Source organism: Arvicanthis niloticus, chromosome 13 (assembly GCF_011762505.2).
Source record: "Arvicanthis niloticus isolate mArvNil1 chromosome 13, mArvNil1.pat.X, whole genome shotgun sequence".
Lineage (NCBI taxonomy): Eukaryota > Metazoa > Chordata > Mammalia > Rodentia > Muridae > Arvicanthis > Arvicanthis niloticus.
In genome coordinates this window covers 54,702,013-54,720,134 of record NC_047670.1, presented here as the reverse complement: position 1 = coordinate 54,720,134, position 18,122 = coordinate 54,702,013, and the positions used below count along the sequence as shown (strand labels likewise).

The following is an 18,122-nucleotide window of genomic DNA, read 5'->3' as shown; positions in this document are numbered from 1 at the left end:
TGTGGAGGGACCACTAGCGTCAGTCCCCAGCCCACGTCTGAGCTGGGGTTGGAGTTGGGAACCACAGTAGAGCCATAGACACACTCCTGGAATGATTCTGTGCAAGAGCATCATTATGTGAGGAGGGTAGCACTCGGTGTGTGAGAGTTCCAGTCAGACTGTCAGTCTAAAACTCCAGAGCGTTCTCTTGAGTTCTGATAAGAGGAAATGACCCTGATCTTCAACATCCTGAAAAGGCTTGACAACAACCCAGCTACCTCAGAGTGTCCACAAGGATGAGATGAGTTGTCGTACATGCCTGACACAGCTGGGGCTTAAGAGCACAGGAGGGACAGTTGAATGCACAGGACAGAAGTCTGCATAGGCCCTCATGTCCCAGGCTTGAGTGTGAGGTCACTTCTGCCATCCCAGAATCCCTCCTGCTGAGAGATACAATGACCATCTGCATAGATAACTCTACCAAGCAGAGCGCTAGGCCCTTAGCTGACAAGCAATACACTTTCTCTCTGGTCCTCCTAGCGACCTTGGAAGGTAGGCATTGTTATCACCTCCTTAGAAAGATTGTACGAGCTTACCTGTGGGCTGCAGCCAGAACCCTGCTCTGCATCCTTTGCTCCTCCCAAGTGGAGCCAGGAGGACAGCTTAGTGCAAGGTTGCTGGCATGAGAGACATATTGACAACATGCAGTGGGACGGTATCAGTGACACAGGTGGCCAAGGCCCTTACCACCCTCGGGGAGAAGAGAGGTGCTTAGGTACATACTTTGCCCCAGGCTTTTGGGTGCCAATAAGGAAAATGATCCCGTCCCTGACCCCCGCCCTCTTCCCTGGTTACATCAATTTCTAATGTCTTATTTTTTTACTTCTTCTTCCTCTGGTTCTTGAAGGCAATTGAGGACTATGAGTTGGAGAAGAAGTCTTTAAGAGAGAAGACTCACGGCAGCCCGGGAGACAGAGGCAAAAACCTTTTCTCAGCCTAAAAACATGTTTTTGTGGGGTTTGATTTTATTTTTAATTTTGTTTCGTTGGGGTACTTTTTTAGCTGTTCTTTGTTTTGTGGTGCTAGGCATGGCTCCCACGGCCTTGCACGCACCAAGCGCATGCTCTGCCCCTGAGGTGGACCCCAGTGGGTTTTTTTTTTTCTTTCAGTTTTTGAAATAATGCAGTTGAGTAGAATCCAGAGTTCTATCCAAGGATAGGTTTTGTCCTCTTCTGCATTACCCTTCCATCAGACTTGACAGTGGACAAGGAAGGAGGGAGGGATGGGATCACAGAGAGACAATCTGCTAGGTGGCTGATGTGGCACCATCAGATGTATTTGACAGAGGGGAGTACTGCTGGGGACAGGAACTTGTCTAGTGCACAGCGTCTGGTCTTCCCTGCTGACTCTAACCAGATAGGCCAGGCCCTGGCTTCTGCTGGTCACTTGGCAGCTCTCTCTAGTAGTCTTAGCTCCCAGGAGCAGGTACAACACCACCCCTCACCTCTACCTTTTCCTTCATTCTCAGTCAAGAAACTGAAGGAAGAGCCACCAATATCCTGCCAAGGTTCAGAGCTCCGGAATCCCAGACTGATCCCCTCAAAAAGGGTAAGAGCCCAGCGTCATGTTGCTTTCCTGGTGGTCTCTACCATGTAAAAAAACAGGCTTTATCCCTCCTGAAGGAAGATTTGGTGCCGAGTTAGTGATTCATACAGAAAGTGCAGGATTCACTCTTTCAACAATCTGGCAATATTTTAATTCTAAAATTGCTTATGTCACTCTTGAAAGGGCAGAGCTAACCCCAGCCCCGACAAGAGGAGGGTTGCCTGTTATTGTTAGAGCTGAGATATCTCCCTGGAGAAGCAGAGTCCTCCTGTCTCACTGAGATAGTGCCACACAGCTCCATGTGTCTTCTACAGAGCAAGTTCCCATGTCACCGCTCCATTCACCAGCCAGGCTGGTTATGGTGATCTCTGCAGACACGCTGGCATGCAGTTGTGCTGGAAGCTGAGGTGACTGTCATTCAGCATGTCAAAGGAAAGACACTGCCTGCCACTCAGTTCTCTGACCTGAGGCCAGCCCCTTCTACCAACAACTCGTCCCATATCATCATTGTCCTTGTCAAGATTCGCTATCACAGGCTGGGGTGTGGCTCAAGGATAGAGTGCTTGTCTAGCAGGCACAAAGCCCTGGGTTCTGTCTCCTGTCTCCAGCATTGCAAAAATTTTAATTTAACTCCACCCCCCAAAGTTGGTTATTTATGCTATCCAGATCACCTGTACCCAAAGCCTTAGGAAATAATTATCTTTTTTTAAAATGTATTATATTTATTTTGTATGTATGTATGCGGGGGGGGGGGGGGTGCACGTGCCATGGCACACCTGGGGAGGTCTAAGGACAACTTGTAGAAGTCAGATCTCTGGTTCTACCTTGTGAGTTCCAGGGATTGAACCCAGGCCACCAGACTGTGGGGAGCCGACAGAAGGCAGCTATCATCCTTGCAGCCATCTTGAGCCATATACCCTGACAAGAGACTTATTTACAATAGCCCACAACAGCTGAGCACACTTTGCTAACATCTTGCTTTATATACCCAGGATTTTCCCTTGGGTGTGTGAGACTTAAAGGTGTGATTTAGAGATAAGACCTAAGGGCGTGACTTAAAGGCGTGGCTTAGAAGTGAGACATATAAAAGGCAAGAGGCAGACAGAAGAAATTAGTAGGCACTTGAGACTCGAGACAGGCAACTAGGATTAGACCCTTGTACTTGGGAGTGGGCACTTGAGACCTAGAACTTGGAAAGGCAACTAGGAATTAGACACTTGTACTTGGAAGAGTACCTGAGGCTTGAGACTTGAGGCAGGTAACTTGGAACAGAGAATTAGGACTAGAACTAGGAGAAGGACTTGAGACTTATTACAGCTGGAACTAGGATTAGGACCTGAGACTTGGTACTAGGAACTAGGGACTTGGAGAGAAGAAGAGAGACTGAAGAATAAACGGGACTGAATCACACTCCTCTGTCTGGTCTCCATTCTTTGCATCCATCCTCACTCTCTCTCTTGATAAACCTCCGACCTGTGGACTGGAGCAGCTTGGGGCAGTGCGGGCTCTAACAATTTAGCCCCCAAGGCTTTTGGCAGTGCGGGTTCCAACATTGATAGAGTGGTCTGAGACATTTTAGCCCCCAAGCGTGGGGTAGTGTGGCTCTCAACATTTTTGGCGCCCAACGTGAGGCAGTGTGGTTCACAACATTTTTGGCACCTTACGTGGGGCAGCAAGAACAAGAGACCCAGTGAAGAACATTACTGGAAGAAGCATCTGCCGAAAATTCAGAAGTGAAATGAAGGTGATCACTGCTGGAATCTGCCGAGTGAGAAAGGTAAGTCATGTTAATGAAAATGGAGCAAGAAATAAGTCAACCTGAACTCAACTCTCTGTTTTTGGTTTGTTGTTTGCTGCTCACATGTGTTAATTGTCTGCTTTTGTCTCATTGTTTGAATGCTGTCTTTCATGTTCAAAATAAAAAGAAACGTGTTTATTCGAAATTAGAATCTAAAATATAACCAAAGGTTGATGACGATTTGTCAGAGCCAGATTGTGCTGACCTAGAGGAAGAGGCAGCTGAACATTAGAATGGCTCTCTTCCCAAAGACCCCCTCCCTATGTGCCTCCACCTCCAAGTGCTCCCGCAATGGAGATGGTGGTTATAGATCCCAGATGGGAGTTACAGGAAAAATTATCTGTTCTTAAACAACAAATAGAGTTAGAAAAAGAGTATCTGGACTTAATTAATCAGCTACAAAAATTAAAGACAGGGAAGATGTCTCGAGAGGCAAACTGTGAAAATCCCCCGGCTCTTTATGTTCCTCAACCAGGAGTCCAAAGGCAGTCTCTGTCCTCTAGCTTAAGATTAGCCACAGATCATCCAGAGAAGGGAGATGCTGAGGCTTTCCCTGTATCTGAGACCAGAGACAATCAAGGAGTTGCTTGGAGACATCACACAGGGTTTAATTTTCAAATTATTAAGGAATTTAAAAATGCAGTATCACAATATGGTGCCACTGCTCCTTTACTCTTGCAATTTTAGAGTCTGCCACAGAGGAGTGGCTGACTCCTAGTGATTGGAATACGTTAGTGAGAGCAGTTCTTAGCAGTGGTGACTATCTTACTTGGAAATCAGAGTATCATGAGAATTGTAAAGAAACAGCTAGGAGAAACATTCAGGCAGGCAATGGTTGGTCCTTTGATGCCTTAGTAGGAGAAGGGCAATTTGCTTCTAGTGATAATCAGATGCAATATGACCCAGGCTTATTCGCTCAAATTCAGAATGCAGCCATGAAGGCTTGGTATAAGCTCCTGGCAAAAGGGGACCCTGGTGTATCCTTAACAGCAGTCAGACAAGGACCTGATGAACAATTTTCTGATTTTGTTCATCGATTAATGACAACAGCAGGGAGGATTTTTGGTAATACAGTGGCAGTAATAGATTATGTGAAACAACTTGCATATGAAAATGCCAATCCTGCCTGCCAAGCAGCCATTAGACCCTACAGGAAAAAGACAGACCTTACAGGGTATATCAGACTCTGTTCTAATATAGGTCCCTCCTACCAACAGGGCTTAGCTATGGCGACTGCCATGCAAGGACAATCAGTAAGAGATTTTTTGGCTAGTAGAAACCAAAAGGCCTGTTTTAAATGTGGCAAGCATAAACACTTTGCAAGAGATTGCAAGGCAGAAAATGAATTAACCCAGAGACAGCCCAGAAAACAGCCTGGGCTCTGCCCACTTTACAAACGTGGAAGGCATTGGGCTAGTGAATGTAGGTCCAAAAGAGACGCACAAGGAAACACCCTTTCCCATAATCAGGGAAACGGGAACAGGGGCCAGCTCCAGGCCTCGAACCAATACAAGCCAAAACAGGCTTGTGGAGCAGTCAGTTTTTTTTTTTTTTTTTTTTTTTTTTGTTTTGTTTTTTTTTTTTTTTTTTTTTTTTTTTTTTTTTTTTTTTTTTTTTTTTTTTGTTTTGTTTTTTTGAGACAGGGTTTCTCTGTGTAGCCCTGGCTGTCCTGGAACTCACTCTGTAGACCAGGCTGGCCTCGAACTCAGAAATCCGCCTGCCTCTGCCTCCCAAGTGCTGGGATTAAAGGCGTGCACCACGAGCAGTCAGTTTTATACCAGCAAACAACAATCCCTTTCAGAACTTAGTTGAGCAACACCAGGAAGTGCAGGATTAGACCTCAGTTCTGCCACCCACATAGTATTAACCCCAGAAATGGGACCTCAGGCCTTACCCACTGGAGTGTTTGGACCACTCTATCCAAATGTGTTTGGCCTGATAGTGGGAAGAAGCAGTACTACTATGCAGGGACTACATACGTTGGGTGCCAAAAATGTTGCAAACCACTCTGCTCCACGCTTGAGGGCCAAAATGTCTCAGACCGCTCTATCAATGTTGGAACCAGCACTGCCAAAAGCCTTGGGGGCTAAACTGTTAGAGCCTGCACTACCCCAAGCTGCTCTGGCCTATGGGTCGGGGGTTTATCAAGAGAGAGAGTGAGAATGGATGTGAAGAATGGAGACCAGACAGAGTGTGATTCAATCCCGTTTATTCATCAGTCTCTCTTCTTTTCTCCAAGTTCCTAGTCCCTAGTACCAAGTCTCAGGTCCTAATTTCTAGTTCCTCTGTAATAAATCTCAAATCCTAATCTCTGTTCCAAGTTGCTAGTCTCTTTCCCAGTTCCAAGTTACAAATTACCTTCCAAGTGCCTTTCTCGAGTACAAGTGTCAAGTACTCTTCCAAGTACAAGTGTCTAACCCTAGTTGCCTGTGAGTCTCAAGTGCCTACTAATTTCTTCTGTCTGCCTCTTGCCTTTTATATGTCTCACTTCTAAGCCACGCCTTTAAGTCACGCCCTTAGGTCTTATCTCTAAATCACACCTTTAAGTCTCACATACCCAAGGGAAAATCTTGGGTATCTAAAACAAGATGTTATCAGAGTGTGCTCAGCTGTTGTAGGCTATTGTAAACAAGTCTCTTGTCAGGGTATATGGCTCAAGATGGCTGCAAAGATGATAGCCGCCACACCAGACTTGGCAACTGGCACCTTTATTCACAGAACCATCTTGATGACTCCTGTTTACATTAGCCATTTTTCTCTCTATGAAACTGTTGCACTGTCTTTATGTAAAAGAGGAAGGAAGCAACCCTGTTTTACATTGTCAAGATGATGATGTCTTGTTCTTTAGAAAACGGCAGATAAGAATCTGCTTGCAGAGCTACACGAACATCCCCCATTTGATGAAATGAAGCCCAACAAACTACCCAATGGCGTGGACTTCTGCGACATGGTGGGCAATGTGATCCGGTCTGAGAAAAACCCCCTAAGTGGCAAGGTAAGGAAGAAAGAGCAGGCGGCAGGTCCTGCCTTGGACCAGCTCTGCCCTGACTGTGCATGCATGTGTGTGGCGGTCAGAGGATACCTTGTGAGAGCAAGGGGACTCAGTCATCAGTATTGTCAGAGTTGCTTTTACCTGCTGAGCCATCTTGCCATCCCTACCAGTATGTTTGGATCATGTGTTCTATTAAAAAAGCTGGAACATGCACCTTCATAGACACATGTTTGTTTGTGGACTGTATGTTATTCTGTCAGCTGCTCCTCGGTGCTCCAGCAATCCTGACTTCTGTTACTTTCCAGCCAAAAGAACTATGGTTTGGGAGTGAAGTATCCTCAACAAGGCTTATGTGTTAAAGGTTTGTTCCCTAATGGCGTGTTCTGAGGCAGGGCTCTGGGGAAGTGACTGGCCATGAGGACCCTGATATAACGCACGCCCCTCCCGTGTCACCCCACGCCGGTGGACGAAAAACACGAGAGACGCAATTCGGGTAGTTACTGCAAAATGAGAGGTGTTGCGCGCACCTCTTCTGTGTCCCCTTCGCCCACGAATAAGGACACGGAAGCAGTAATCGGGTATCACTACAGACGAGGCTTTACTTCTTGTAACAGCAAAAGCGGAAAAGACCCCAAGCCCGGGAATGGCACTGCTATATATACCCTAGAGTGGTGTGTTCACTTCTGATTGGCTGTTCACTCATCACCCCATATTACGCCCCGGGATGGGCAGTGACTTTGGCACGCCTTTTGCCTTTTGCACCTGTGCAGTCAGTTGTTTACAAGTGGGAGGACAGGATGTCCGTGCCATCTTGGCACTGCGGCTCCCAACATCTCCCCCTATCTCTATATTTAAGATGGAACAGCCTATTGCCTATCAAGCGCGGCACCAACTCAGTGAGGGAAAGCAGAGGCCTGATCCCCTGTGCAAAATGAGATATTGTAATGGGTTTACTTCCCATACCCATCTCGATGCCTTTTGATGGGGAAAGGGAGCCTCCACCCTGGGGCGCCACCAGGGGAGGTTTCTTGGCATCAAACCTTTGTGCAATCAGGCATACTTTCGGGAAATCTATCCACAGTCGTGGAACATTCCCTGTCGAGTACCCACTCGCAAACACCTCTAAATATTCAGGTACCAGTTATTCAGGCAAGGGCTGGCTGGACTTAGACCTCTCATCGACCCAGGCTGAACCCTTGGGGTGCATCGACTGAGGGTCTCAGTCATCAGCTACTTTCTTGGCCTAGCTAGCCAAATTTCAGGGGGAGATGCTTGCTCCAATACTACTAGTGCTTGGGCGATAGCGACCTTGTCACGTTTTTGTTGGGCTCTGAGCTTACAGACCAACCATCATGAACACTAATCCACAACATAGGGCTGCACCAAGCAGGCCTATTCCCACCCTTTAAGAAAGAGAGAAAGAAAGAAGGAAAAGGCGGAGGTAGGCCAAGAAGTAAAATCGCCAGGGGTAGCAGGGTCCACTCGAGTTCCATCAAGGCTCGAAATCCAGATCTGCAATTGGTGTTGCACCTGGTCCAACTTCCCATTCCAATTCTCTTTTAAGTAAGCAGAAAGATTATGGCTTTGAATAAATGTATCATTCACAAATCTCAGAGGTGTAATACCTGGATGTGGGGTTGCTGACACTCAGCTTATTTGAACCACATCCGTGAGCTGCTCCACATGGGCTTGGAGCCAATCAACTCTCTGATTGACCAATAGGATGTCTGAAACGCATCCACTTTCTGTGGGAGGGTCAAAGCCTCAGAAGTCTTTTCTGAGATTTGATTAACAACAGTAGCTGCTGTAACTTTATTAATCATGGCTAGGTCTAGTGATCCATTCTAGCCTTGTGCTAAAAAGCATGTGACATTTTTACAATCTAAGATATCAGAATTATTCTGAAAGTTGGATAACATAAAGAAAAATGGAGGGTCCACACACACCGACACCGGTTGTGCAGATGCATTCTTAAACACCTTATTAATTTTAATGTCATCCAAATGGCTAGAGATATTAAATCTTGTAGCCGAAACATTCTGCACTTCATGAAATATACCATTTAACAGGACAAATGCAGATACACCCTTTTTAACATTCTAAACAGTGGCTGCAACACATAATTTAATTGTGTTGAAGCAGGATAAACTCAAGAAAAAATATATATGATTTAATTTAGGACTTGCATCCCTTTGAAAACATTAAACAGAGGCTTAAATCCTCCTATGTTAAGCTTAAGATGAGGTTTTAGCCAAATAATATCTCTTAACAACTTTTAAAAATCACTAAGAGTAAATCAAGATTAAAAGTAAACTATTTTCCTTTTGCATGTACACTCACAGGCCAGAAGATGGCGTTAGATCCCCACCACAAATGGTTGTGAGCTACCATGTGGTTGCTGGGAGTTCAGCCTTTATATTTTAAAAATCTAGCCTTTAACGGCTGAGCTATTGCTCTAGCCCCAACCTATCTCAAATATTGAAAGACACTGTCTTTGAATCCTTTTTTGGAGTAACAAGTACTCTAAAATATTTTTAAAGCTCGTTATATTGAAGCAATAGCTTGCAGAAAAAATTTCTTTAGAGAAATCCACTAATAAAGTATCACACAATGAATAATATACACTAAAAAATTTAACCTCTTACTTTTTGTATTAAAGCAGCAACAAAATTTATATATATAAAATGTAAAACAACCATTTTCTGAAGCAATCATTTTTAACAAATATTGCTTCATGGGCTCTTAAAAATTATGAATAAATTTACTAATTGTAAACCTTTTACCTTTACCAGAAATGTAAAGGAATGGTATAAAAACATCTTTTATGTAAACATTTACTGAAATGGCAGCTGGAGTAGGCAAGTTAGGCTGTATAAATCTTAAATTTGAACTTTATTTTGGATTAATTTAATAACCCATCTTTTTTAGTCCAATGAATATATCGGATAAAAGCCAACCTTAATCTCTAATAATTGCTACATATATTAGAGGAATCCAAGGCATCTCATTTTTAACAACTCTGAATATAAAGGAATTAAAACAACCTGAACCATACTCTATCAGTAGGCACAGCTATACTCATGGAGGGAAGTAGGCATAATTTTAATTTCTGTAGCATAAACATAACTTTTAGCCCACAGACTGTTGTAAATTCTTTGAGTCTTAGATTTATCTCTCTTCTTACAAGAAACAATGAGAACAAAGACAAATTCCCTTAAGCACATTTCTAGGGCTTGGTCTAAAGACCCAAAACAAAAGAAAATGCTTTGCACCTGGGCTTCTACAGGCAGTCTGCATTTTCTTAATTCAAATGTAAATGCACTTAACCTCTCTCAGGCCTGTTCTCTGAGGCTTGGCTAAGCCGAATTGTGCATTTTGGCTTTTAGCTTAAAACCTTAAATTTAAACTGTAAACCTTAAAAGACACATGTTGTATCTTTTCTCTATAAACATAGGCAAATCAAAAAACCAATTTTTAACGATTTAAGCAATCTATTTTCTCTCAAATTAACACCAAGTGGATTACCTTTATGTTATAAAGTTTTGCTGCCACAAAACAAAGTGTAAAGTCTAATGGAAAACTTGTAGCATTTATGACCCAGGCTTTTGGCGGATGCGCCTGAGGCCAGGGCAACCAAGTAACTCTCAATAGCTTTGAACTAGGCAGTACTTCAGCATTTGAATATACTGGCAAGAGAACAGTTTAAGATCTGACTATGGCCCACAGTGGTATACTCATCACCAACTCAGAATCGTAATCTTGCAACCTAGCTTCATTCTTCACAATCTGCACCAGCCACGTAGGGACCCAAATTGAATTGTTTTCACCTGTGGAATAAGCACAAACAGCCCCCCTCCCTGGGCCACAGCAGGCCCTTAGCCAATCTTGTAGCCTCTTGTTCTTACGAGGGACAATGGCTGCACGGCACCCAGCCATGACATCCTCAAAGATCATCTGTTCCATCACTGGCATTGCTTGCTCTGAGCTCGCGGGACACTCCCTGTGTCCCCGCCGCGCTTCCCAGGGCAGACTATCTCCCTCCTCTGTCTGCCTTTCCCGCCACGCTCTCTTGCTCTGCCTTGTTGCAAGCCGCTGCAGGTAGCAGAGCGCAGATGCTTCCCCAAAGATTCTGTCATAAAGGAGGATCCTTTTTTCCTCTGACCTCCTTCCACCCACCCGTGGCGGTTCAAGCTTAATGGACTCTGCAGCAGTCCTTGTTCCATTCGAGTATTTCCAGGTTCTCTGACCTGACCTCCAGACCCCTTGGCCTGATGCCGGCTAACACTAACATGCTCTGGTTCTGATAGCCTGGAGCGGACCAGTCTTGAAACCTCTTGACTTGCCCTAATAGCTGAAAGCAATGCAATCAAGAGGCTAGCTATTGCTGCAGTGGCAATGGGTGAATATCTACCCGCAACGAAGGTTTCTACCCCAAGCATACCTTCCAAAGGTGTACCTCGACTCCTTCAGTCTTTTAACCCGCCCCAAAACTTGGGTGGTCTTCCGCGGCACCTTGAAATTCCCGGGTTTCGGCACCAGTTGTTGCGTGCACCTCTTCTGTGTCCCCTTCGCCCACGAATAAGGACACGGAGGCAGTAATTGGGTATCACTACAGACGAGGCTTTACTTCTTGTAACAGCAAAAGCGGAAAAGACCCCAAGCCCGGGAATGGCACTGCTATATATACCCTAGAGTGGTGTGTTCACTTCTGATTGGCTGTTCACTCATCACCCCATATTACACCCTGGGATGGGCAGTGACTTTGGCACGCCTTTTGCCTTTTGCACCTTCGCAGTCAGTTGTTTACAAGTGGGAGGACAGGATGTCTGTGCCATCTTGGCACTGCGGCTCCCAACACCCTGCCTTCCTCTTTAATGCATTGATGGATTCCCAATTTGATGCCACGACTGGGGGATTCTTCTGGTTGCTTTTCTCATTGCTGTGACAAAATGCTTGACAGAAACAACTTAAGGAAAGAAATCTTTATTTTGGCTCATGGTTTCAGAGAGGCCAAGGGGATCTGTGTCTGTTGTGGTGGGAGGTTGTGGCTGCTTGTTTACATGGCAGTAGACAGGGCACAGGGCAGAGTCGTAGCAGAACTAGGATTGGGCTAGGAACCTTGAGAACTGTGGGTAGAGCTTCGGCAGGCAGAGGGATGGTGCCCACAGATGCGGACAAGAGGCACCACCAGAGGCAGGAGACAACTGTGCAGAGGTCTGCAGAGGGAAGATGCTCCCTGTGCTCTGAATTCATGTAGCTGGATCTCTTTATCTTTTGTGGATACATAATCTCTGTCCCCCAGATAGTCACCCCTCCATTCCTCGAACTTGAGTGTCAACTGTACTTATTGCTGCACCTGGATCCCCTCCCTGAAGCCATCTTCTGCCCCAGTCTGTGGGGTAGTGGACAGGGACCAGGGGACCACCTGAAAGAGAGAATGGGGGACAAGGGCATGCAAAGAATGACAGCCTGTCTGGAAGTCTGATCAAGCTGTCAAATTTTAATTTTTCCACACGGGGGTTATATACACATAGAAGCAGGATGTGGAGAGGGGGATGACACATGTTTCTCTGTTTCTGGAGAGTGCAGGTGTTCTCAGGAACAGGATATTGGCTGGGTGAAGAGTTCACATAAGAAGCAGGGCAGAACAGGTCACTATGTACCTGTCTATAAGATCTATTATTCATTTGTTCTGATCTAGGCTAGTACTTTGCTACCAAGGCTACCTGTCCATAAGATCTATGGTTATTTATTCTTATCCAAGCTGGTACTTTCCCACAAGGGCTACCTGTCTACATGATCTATAGCTATTTATTCTAGGGTTAGTACTTTCCCACAGAGACCAAGACTTTGTGTCAGTAGGCATGTATCACTGACTTAGGCCATTAAAGTATAAGCAAGGTCGCTCTCAACAATCTTCCTCCCCTTATCCCCCTGCCCCCATCCTGGCTCCTTCTTTCCTGCTGCTCAGTTGTGCTGAGTCAGTCCTTCCTGAGTGACATGAAGAGTGAAGGCATGTGACCCAGTGGTAAACACGTAGGCAGCATTCAGTAATATATTATATATACACACACATATATTATATATGATGGGGCAACACAAGCTAAATTTTCTGCTCCTCTGAGCTTGTGAGTAACTGCTTTAATTTTTTACTTACATATATTGTATTCAGTAGAATCTGAGGGCTCTGTCCTTTGCATTTGTGTAGTAGCCTTACAAATTTGCAGCCACTGCTGTCCAGAGCTGAGAGGGGAGGAGGTAGCTGGGAGCCTCTACCCAGAGTTATGGGTTCCCAGAACTGGCTCTGCCACTTGCCATAGTGTTTTGGACAAGACCTTTCAGCTCTGTGTCCCTCAGCATCCTTATTGTGGCACCTTAGTTTGTGATAACGATGTATGTTCAAAGATTCCAGCCAGGTTAAGAGAAAATGAAGTTCCAGCCATGGGTGACACGGTGAGACCCTGTCTTGAACAGCAGTGATAATAACAATGTCCACTGTAATAACGTGATTTTCTTTTCTTTTCAAGTCTTACTGTTCGGACAGAGAACTAGAGAAGTTTCTGTGTTCTCCTAATCTCACCGCCATATGGCTGGATAGCTTTTGGTGGCTATTTCATGAAAGGTACCAGGTAAATGTGTATCTGTGTTTCTTCCCTTGCTTAACTTACGTTCTCATGGAACAAAACCCTGGTTTGTTAACATGAGCAACAAGCCCCTCCAATCCCATGAGTCCCCTATGTAGACTCAGCCTGTCATCTCCCTCCTCTGGCCCCTCTCATGTACCTGAACTTCAGGTATAACCCAATGCCCTGCAGCTCCCCTGCACTTGAATAGGCAGTGACTACTAAGTAGCAGATCCAGGGCAGGGGTGAGAGGCCCCCCCAGCCCATAGTTAGGCGCTTCCCTTCACTAACACTCCAGACATGCTTTGTAAATGTGGGCAGCAGAAGATCAGCTTATTCCCCAAAGCATATGAGGTCAGCACACTGTAGAATAAGATTTCTGGGGTGAGAACAATACTTCACCTGAGTCACAGACCCATGCCTGGTGTGGTGGTGCTTGTTCGAGGCCAGCCTGGGGTTATCTGGTGAGGCTGTGACCAGCGAAACAGCAGGGGAGCTGCAGCAGGGACTTAGTGATTCTCTGCTTGTCTCTCACTGGCAGCCAGACAAGGAGGTCCAGAAAAGACTGTTTGACCGAATAGCCCGAAATTACGCCTCCCTGTTGTCCAAAATGTGTCGGTCCCATTATGAAGAGGCACTCTTAAAGGTGAGTGTCACACTGCTTAGAAAACATCATTACTGGCAAGAGAACGCCCCAACCAGGATTTTCATAAAGGAGAAATAAGTACTTGGCCCCTGGCTTATAATTTAGTCATTGCAAAGAAGTATGGCTGAGTCCTATACTCCCAGGGACAGTGAGTGGTGGGGAAAAAGAAAGTTGTTGGACTCAATGTTTTAAAACTATGTATATATAGCAACCACACACTTTGTAACAATTCTGTTCATGATAGATCAGTGTCTGCCAGTGGTCCCTTGAGATTGTATCACATAGATGTGACAAGCCATATGAGTCCATATAAATGCAGTCTGGGATGTTCACATGTTAATGACATCATCTATTGATGCAGTTCTCAACGCATCCTCACAGTTAGGAGACCACACTAGTAGATGTACAAGCGCACACATGCACACCCAGGAATGGAAGAAAATCTGGGAAATATTTGTGGACTTCTTAGCAATGGTTATCTCTGAGGAGTGAGGGCATGAGATCTTAGCAGTGGTTATCTCTGAGATCTTAGCAGTGGTTATCTCTGAGGAGTGAGGGCATGAGATTTCACTTTTCTATTCCTTTTTTTTTTTTTTTTAAAGAATTAAAACCTTAGCTGGGCGGTGCTGTTGCATGCCTTTAATCCCAGCATGTGGGAAGCACAGGCAGGCAGATCTCTCTGAGTTCTAGGACAGCCTGGTCTACAGAGCAAGTTCCAGGACAGACAGGGCTACACAGAGAAACCCTACCTTAAAACCTCTCCTCCCAACCAAACCAAACCAAACCAACCAAACCAAACCAACTAAACCAAACCAAACCAAACCAAACCAAACCAAACCAAAAAACTATCGCCAAATCCCTTAACCTGGTGGTGGTGACCTATGCTTTTAATCCCAGTACTTAGGTGGCAGAGGAAGGCAGATCTCTGAGTTCAAGGCCAGCCTGGTCTACAGAGTGAGTTCAAGGACAGCCAAGGGTACATAGAGAAACCCAGTCTAGAAACAAAACAACAGCAGCAGCAGCAACAAAAACAAAAGAATGAACCCCTTTCTATTTTATATATGTGGATACAGTGCCTGTGTAGATGTATGTGCCACATGCACACAGCGCCAGCAAAGGGTAGAAGAAGACACTGGATTCCCTGGACCTGGACTCACAGCCAGCTATGAGCTGCCATGTGGGTCCTGGGAATCGAACCTGGGTCTTTTGGAATAATAGTCAGTGCTTTTAACCACTGAGCCATCCTTCCTTCTAGCCCCTCTGCTATTCTAATTCATGTTTCTGTTGTATGTGAATAAGCTTGTAATGTTAAAACTAGAAGTGTAAACATACATATACCTTTTGTGTATATCTGAACTAAAGAGTATTAAGGGGAAGAAAATATGTCAGTAGTTAGATAATTTTTTTGGTGAGGAAGGACAATGTAAACATGACCCAGTGGAAGCAGCCATCGAGCAAATGACTGATAGGTTGAACACAGCGTCAACACTGTGTGTGTGTGTGTGTGTGTGTATGTGTGTGTGTGTGTATATATGTATGCATGTATGTATGCATGCATGCACATATGTATGTATGTATGTATGTGTGTGTATGTGTATATTATTTGTGTGTATGTATAATTTTTTTCTGAAACAAGGTCTCACTCTAGCCTGGTGTAGCTTCAAAATGATGTGTAGTGTTAACTAGCCTCAAATTCTCCATCCTCCTGCTTCAAAATCTCCAAGAGAGGATTACAAGCCCATGTCACTATACCCAGCCATTAACTATAGAGTTTTTTTTTTTTAACTACTACACACAAAATTAAGATGTAAATAACAAATTATAGAAAAATACTGGTGGCAATTTTTTTGTTTGTTTGTTTTTTAAAGATTTGTTTATTTATTTTATATATATGAGTACACTGTCGCTCTTTTCAGACACACCAGAAGAGGGCATTGGATCCCATTACAGATGGTTGTGAACCACCATGTGGTTGCTGGGAACTGAACTCAGGACCTCTGGAAGAGCAGTCAGTGCTCTTAACCGCTGAGCCATCTCTCCAGCCCGGCAATTTTTTTAGATTCATTTTTTTAGTGTGTTTGAGTGTTTTGCCTACATGTATGTCTGTGTACCACATGCATATCTTCTGACCTTCTAGAGGTCAGAAGAGGGCACTGGATCCCCTGGATCCAGGTGCAGATGGCTGTGAGTGGCCTTGTGGGCTCTGGGAGTTGAGCCTGGGCCTCCTGCAAGAGCAGCTAATGCTCTCAATCGCTAGCCTGACTCTTCAGCTTCTGGTGATGTGTATGTTACACAGCACAAAGAACTCTCACAAATCAGTAAGAAAAATTAGAGATCTTGGGACTAGAGAGATGGCTCAGCCCTTAACCACATTGTTGCTTGTGCAAAACACATGGGTTCAGTTCCCAGTACCCACAGGGTAGTTCCCAGCCATCTGTAACTCTAGTTAGGGGAATCCTGTCTTCTTTCCTACACACACTCAACTCTAAGACAAACTTTTAGAAAACTGGCTATCTCATAGCTTCATGGATAAAATACTTAATGAGAAATTTCACCAAGCAAGAAGCATGGAGAGGACAAAAGTTTAGCCACACCCTCCAAAAATGGAAATGAAAGTAGTAATGGAACAACCTTGGGGCGGGGATGTAGCTCAGAAATAGACTGCATCTCAACATGCTCCATCCTAGGCTCAGCCTCCAGCATCACACGAAGAGAAGGGGAGAGAAGAGAAGAGAGCAGAGGAGAGGAGAAGAGGAGAGGAGGGGAAGAGGAGAGGAGGGGAGGGGGGGAGGGGAGGGGGAGGGGAGGATAGGGGAGGGGAGAGGGGAGGAGAGGAGAGGAGCCCCTTTAAATCTGTATAGTGCTTCACACCTGTAATTCCAGCATTCAGGAGGCTAAGAGATGATTTTTCTCTTCTTTTTTTTAATGATTTATTCATTTATGTGTATGAGTACACTGTAGCTGTGTTCAGACACACCAGAAGAGGGCATCTGATCCCATTACAGATGATTGTGAGCCACCATGTGGTTCCTGGGAATTGAACTCAAGACCTCTGGAAGAGCAGCCAATGTTCTTAACCACTGAGCCATGTCTCTATCCTGAAATGATTTTCCTAAGTTCTTGAGCTGCATAGTGAGGCCTTGTCTTAAAACAAAGCGAAGCAAAACTGATCCTAGTTTGAGGAGATGGTCACTGGGAGGTGCATGCATATCTTTGTGGATGCATTTTCGGATCTTCTTATCTCCTTGCCTGTGCTCTAGGTAGAGTGCAGAAGCACTGAGCTGAGCAATAGACCACTGTAGAGGCATGCTGAGAGGGGTGCAGTGGGGGCAGGCGGGGGAGGACAGTGGCGGCTCATGGCTGCACAGAGTGAGGTTCCTTGGGAGCATCCTCAGTGACCCCAGAGCGGGCAGCTCAAGGCAGACAGGGAGGCAGCCTGGTGTTGGGAAGGAGTCTGGCTGCAGATCCTTGACTCAGTCAGGGCTCTGTTCTGGAGGCAGAGACACTGGGACTGACATTGACTCTGCCCTTCTCAGAGGCTCTCTTCACTTCTGAGCAAAGCCATGTACACCAGCTTCTGCTGCTGCTTCCCCCAGTCCTGGTTCAACACCCACGAATTCAAGTCAGTGATCTGCAACACCATGGACCTATGGATTTCAGGTGAGAGCGGTGGGGATTCCTCCCAGGGAGGGCAAGCAGTTGGAGCAAGAGACTTGGTGTGTTTTGGTTCCCTAGCACTGTCCATTAAGGTAGCTTTTCCTGTGCCCTCGTTAACAGTAGAGTCTAAGCTTGGTGTTGAGTGCCTGCAACCCTCATGTCTGAGAGGCTATGGCAGGGATCAGTGAGCTCAAAGGCAGCCTGGACTTGTGACGGGACCCCACCTTAAAAAACAAAATGAGGGTCTGGAGAGATGGCTCAGAGGTTAAGAGCACAATCCCCAGCAACCACATGGTGGCTCACAATCATCTGTAGTGGGATCCGATGCCCTCTTCTGGTGTGTCTGAAGACAGCGACAGTGCACTCACATATGTAAAATAAATAAATAAATAATCTTTTTTAAAAAAAAACAAAAATCAAATTCAGAAGTCAAAATGAACTATAAAGTTAAGGCTGGGTGTGGTGATTCACGCCTGCTGTCCTGCACTTGAGAAACAGAAGCTGGGAGGTTGCTATGAGCTTGGGCCAGCCTGGATTACATGTGAAGTATTAGGCCAATCACAGTACCTTAGACCCATCTTAGAACACCAGAGAGGAAGAAGGAGGGAAGGAAGGAGGAAGGGATGGAGAGAGGGGGAGGGATGGAGAGAGAGGGAGGGATGGAGAGAGAGGGAGGGATGGAGAATAGAGGGAGGGATGGAGAGAGAGGGAGGGATGAAGAGAGGGAGGGATGAAGAGAGAGGGAGGGATGAAGAGAGAGGATGAGACTGTTGAGTGAATTGAACTGCAGCCCAAATTCCCCTCTCCTTGTAGACATGCTCA

The 18,122-nt window shown here is 45.4% G+C and overlaps 1 protein-coding gene across 3 annotated transcripts in view; it reads left to right on the top strand.

Annotated features, from left to right (window-relative positions):
* Positions 1-18,122, top strand: part of Fam227a (family with sequence similarity 227 member A) — a 54,713-nt gene that overhangs the window by 13,061 nt on the left and 23,530 nt on the right. For all 3 annotated transcript variants that reach the window (XM_034517222.2, XM_076911637.1, XM_076911635.1), the window contains exons 4-9: positions 887-956; positions 1,508-1,587; positions 6,231-6,377; positions 12,902-13,003; positions 13,539-13,643; positions 17,180-17,303. In XM_034517222.2, the coding sequence (XP_034373113.1) occupies positions 887-956; positions 1,508-1,587; positions 6,231-6,377; positions 12,902-13,003; positions 13,539-13,643; positions 17,180-17,303 (628 nt within the window). The remainder of the gene's footprint in view (positions 1-886; positions 957-1,507; positions 1,588-6,230; positions 6,378-12,901; positions 13,004-13,538; positions 13,644-17,179; positions 17,304-18,122) is intronic.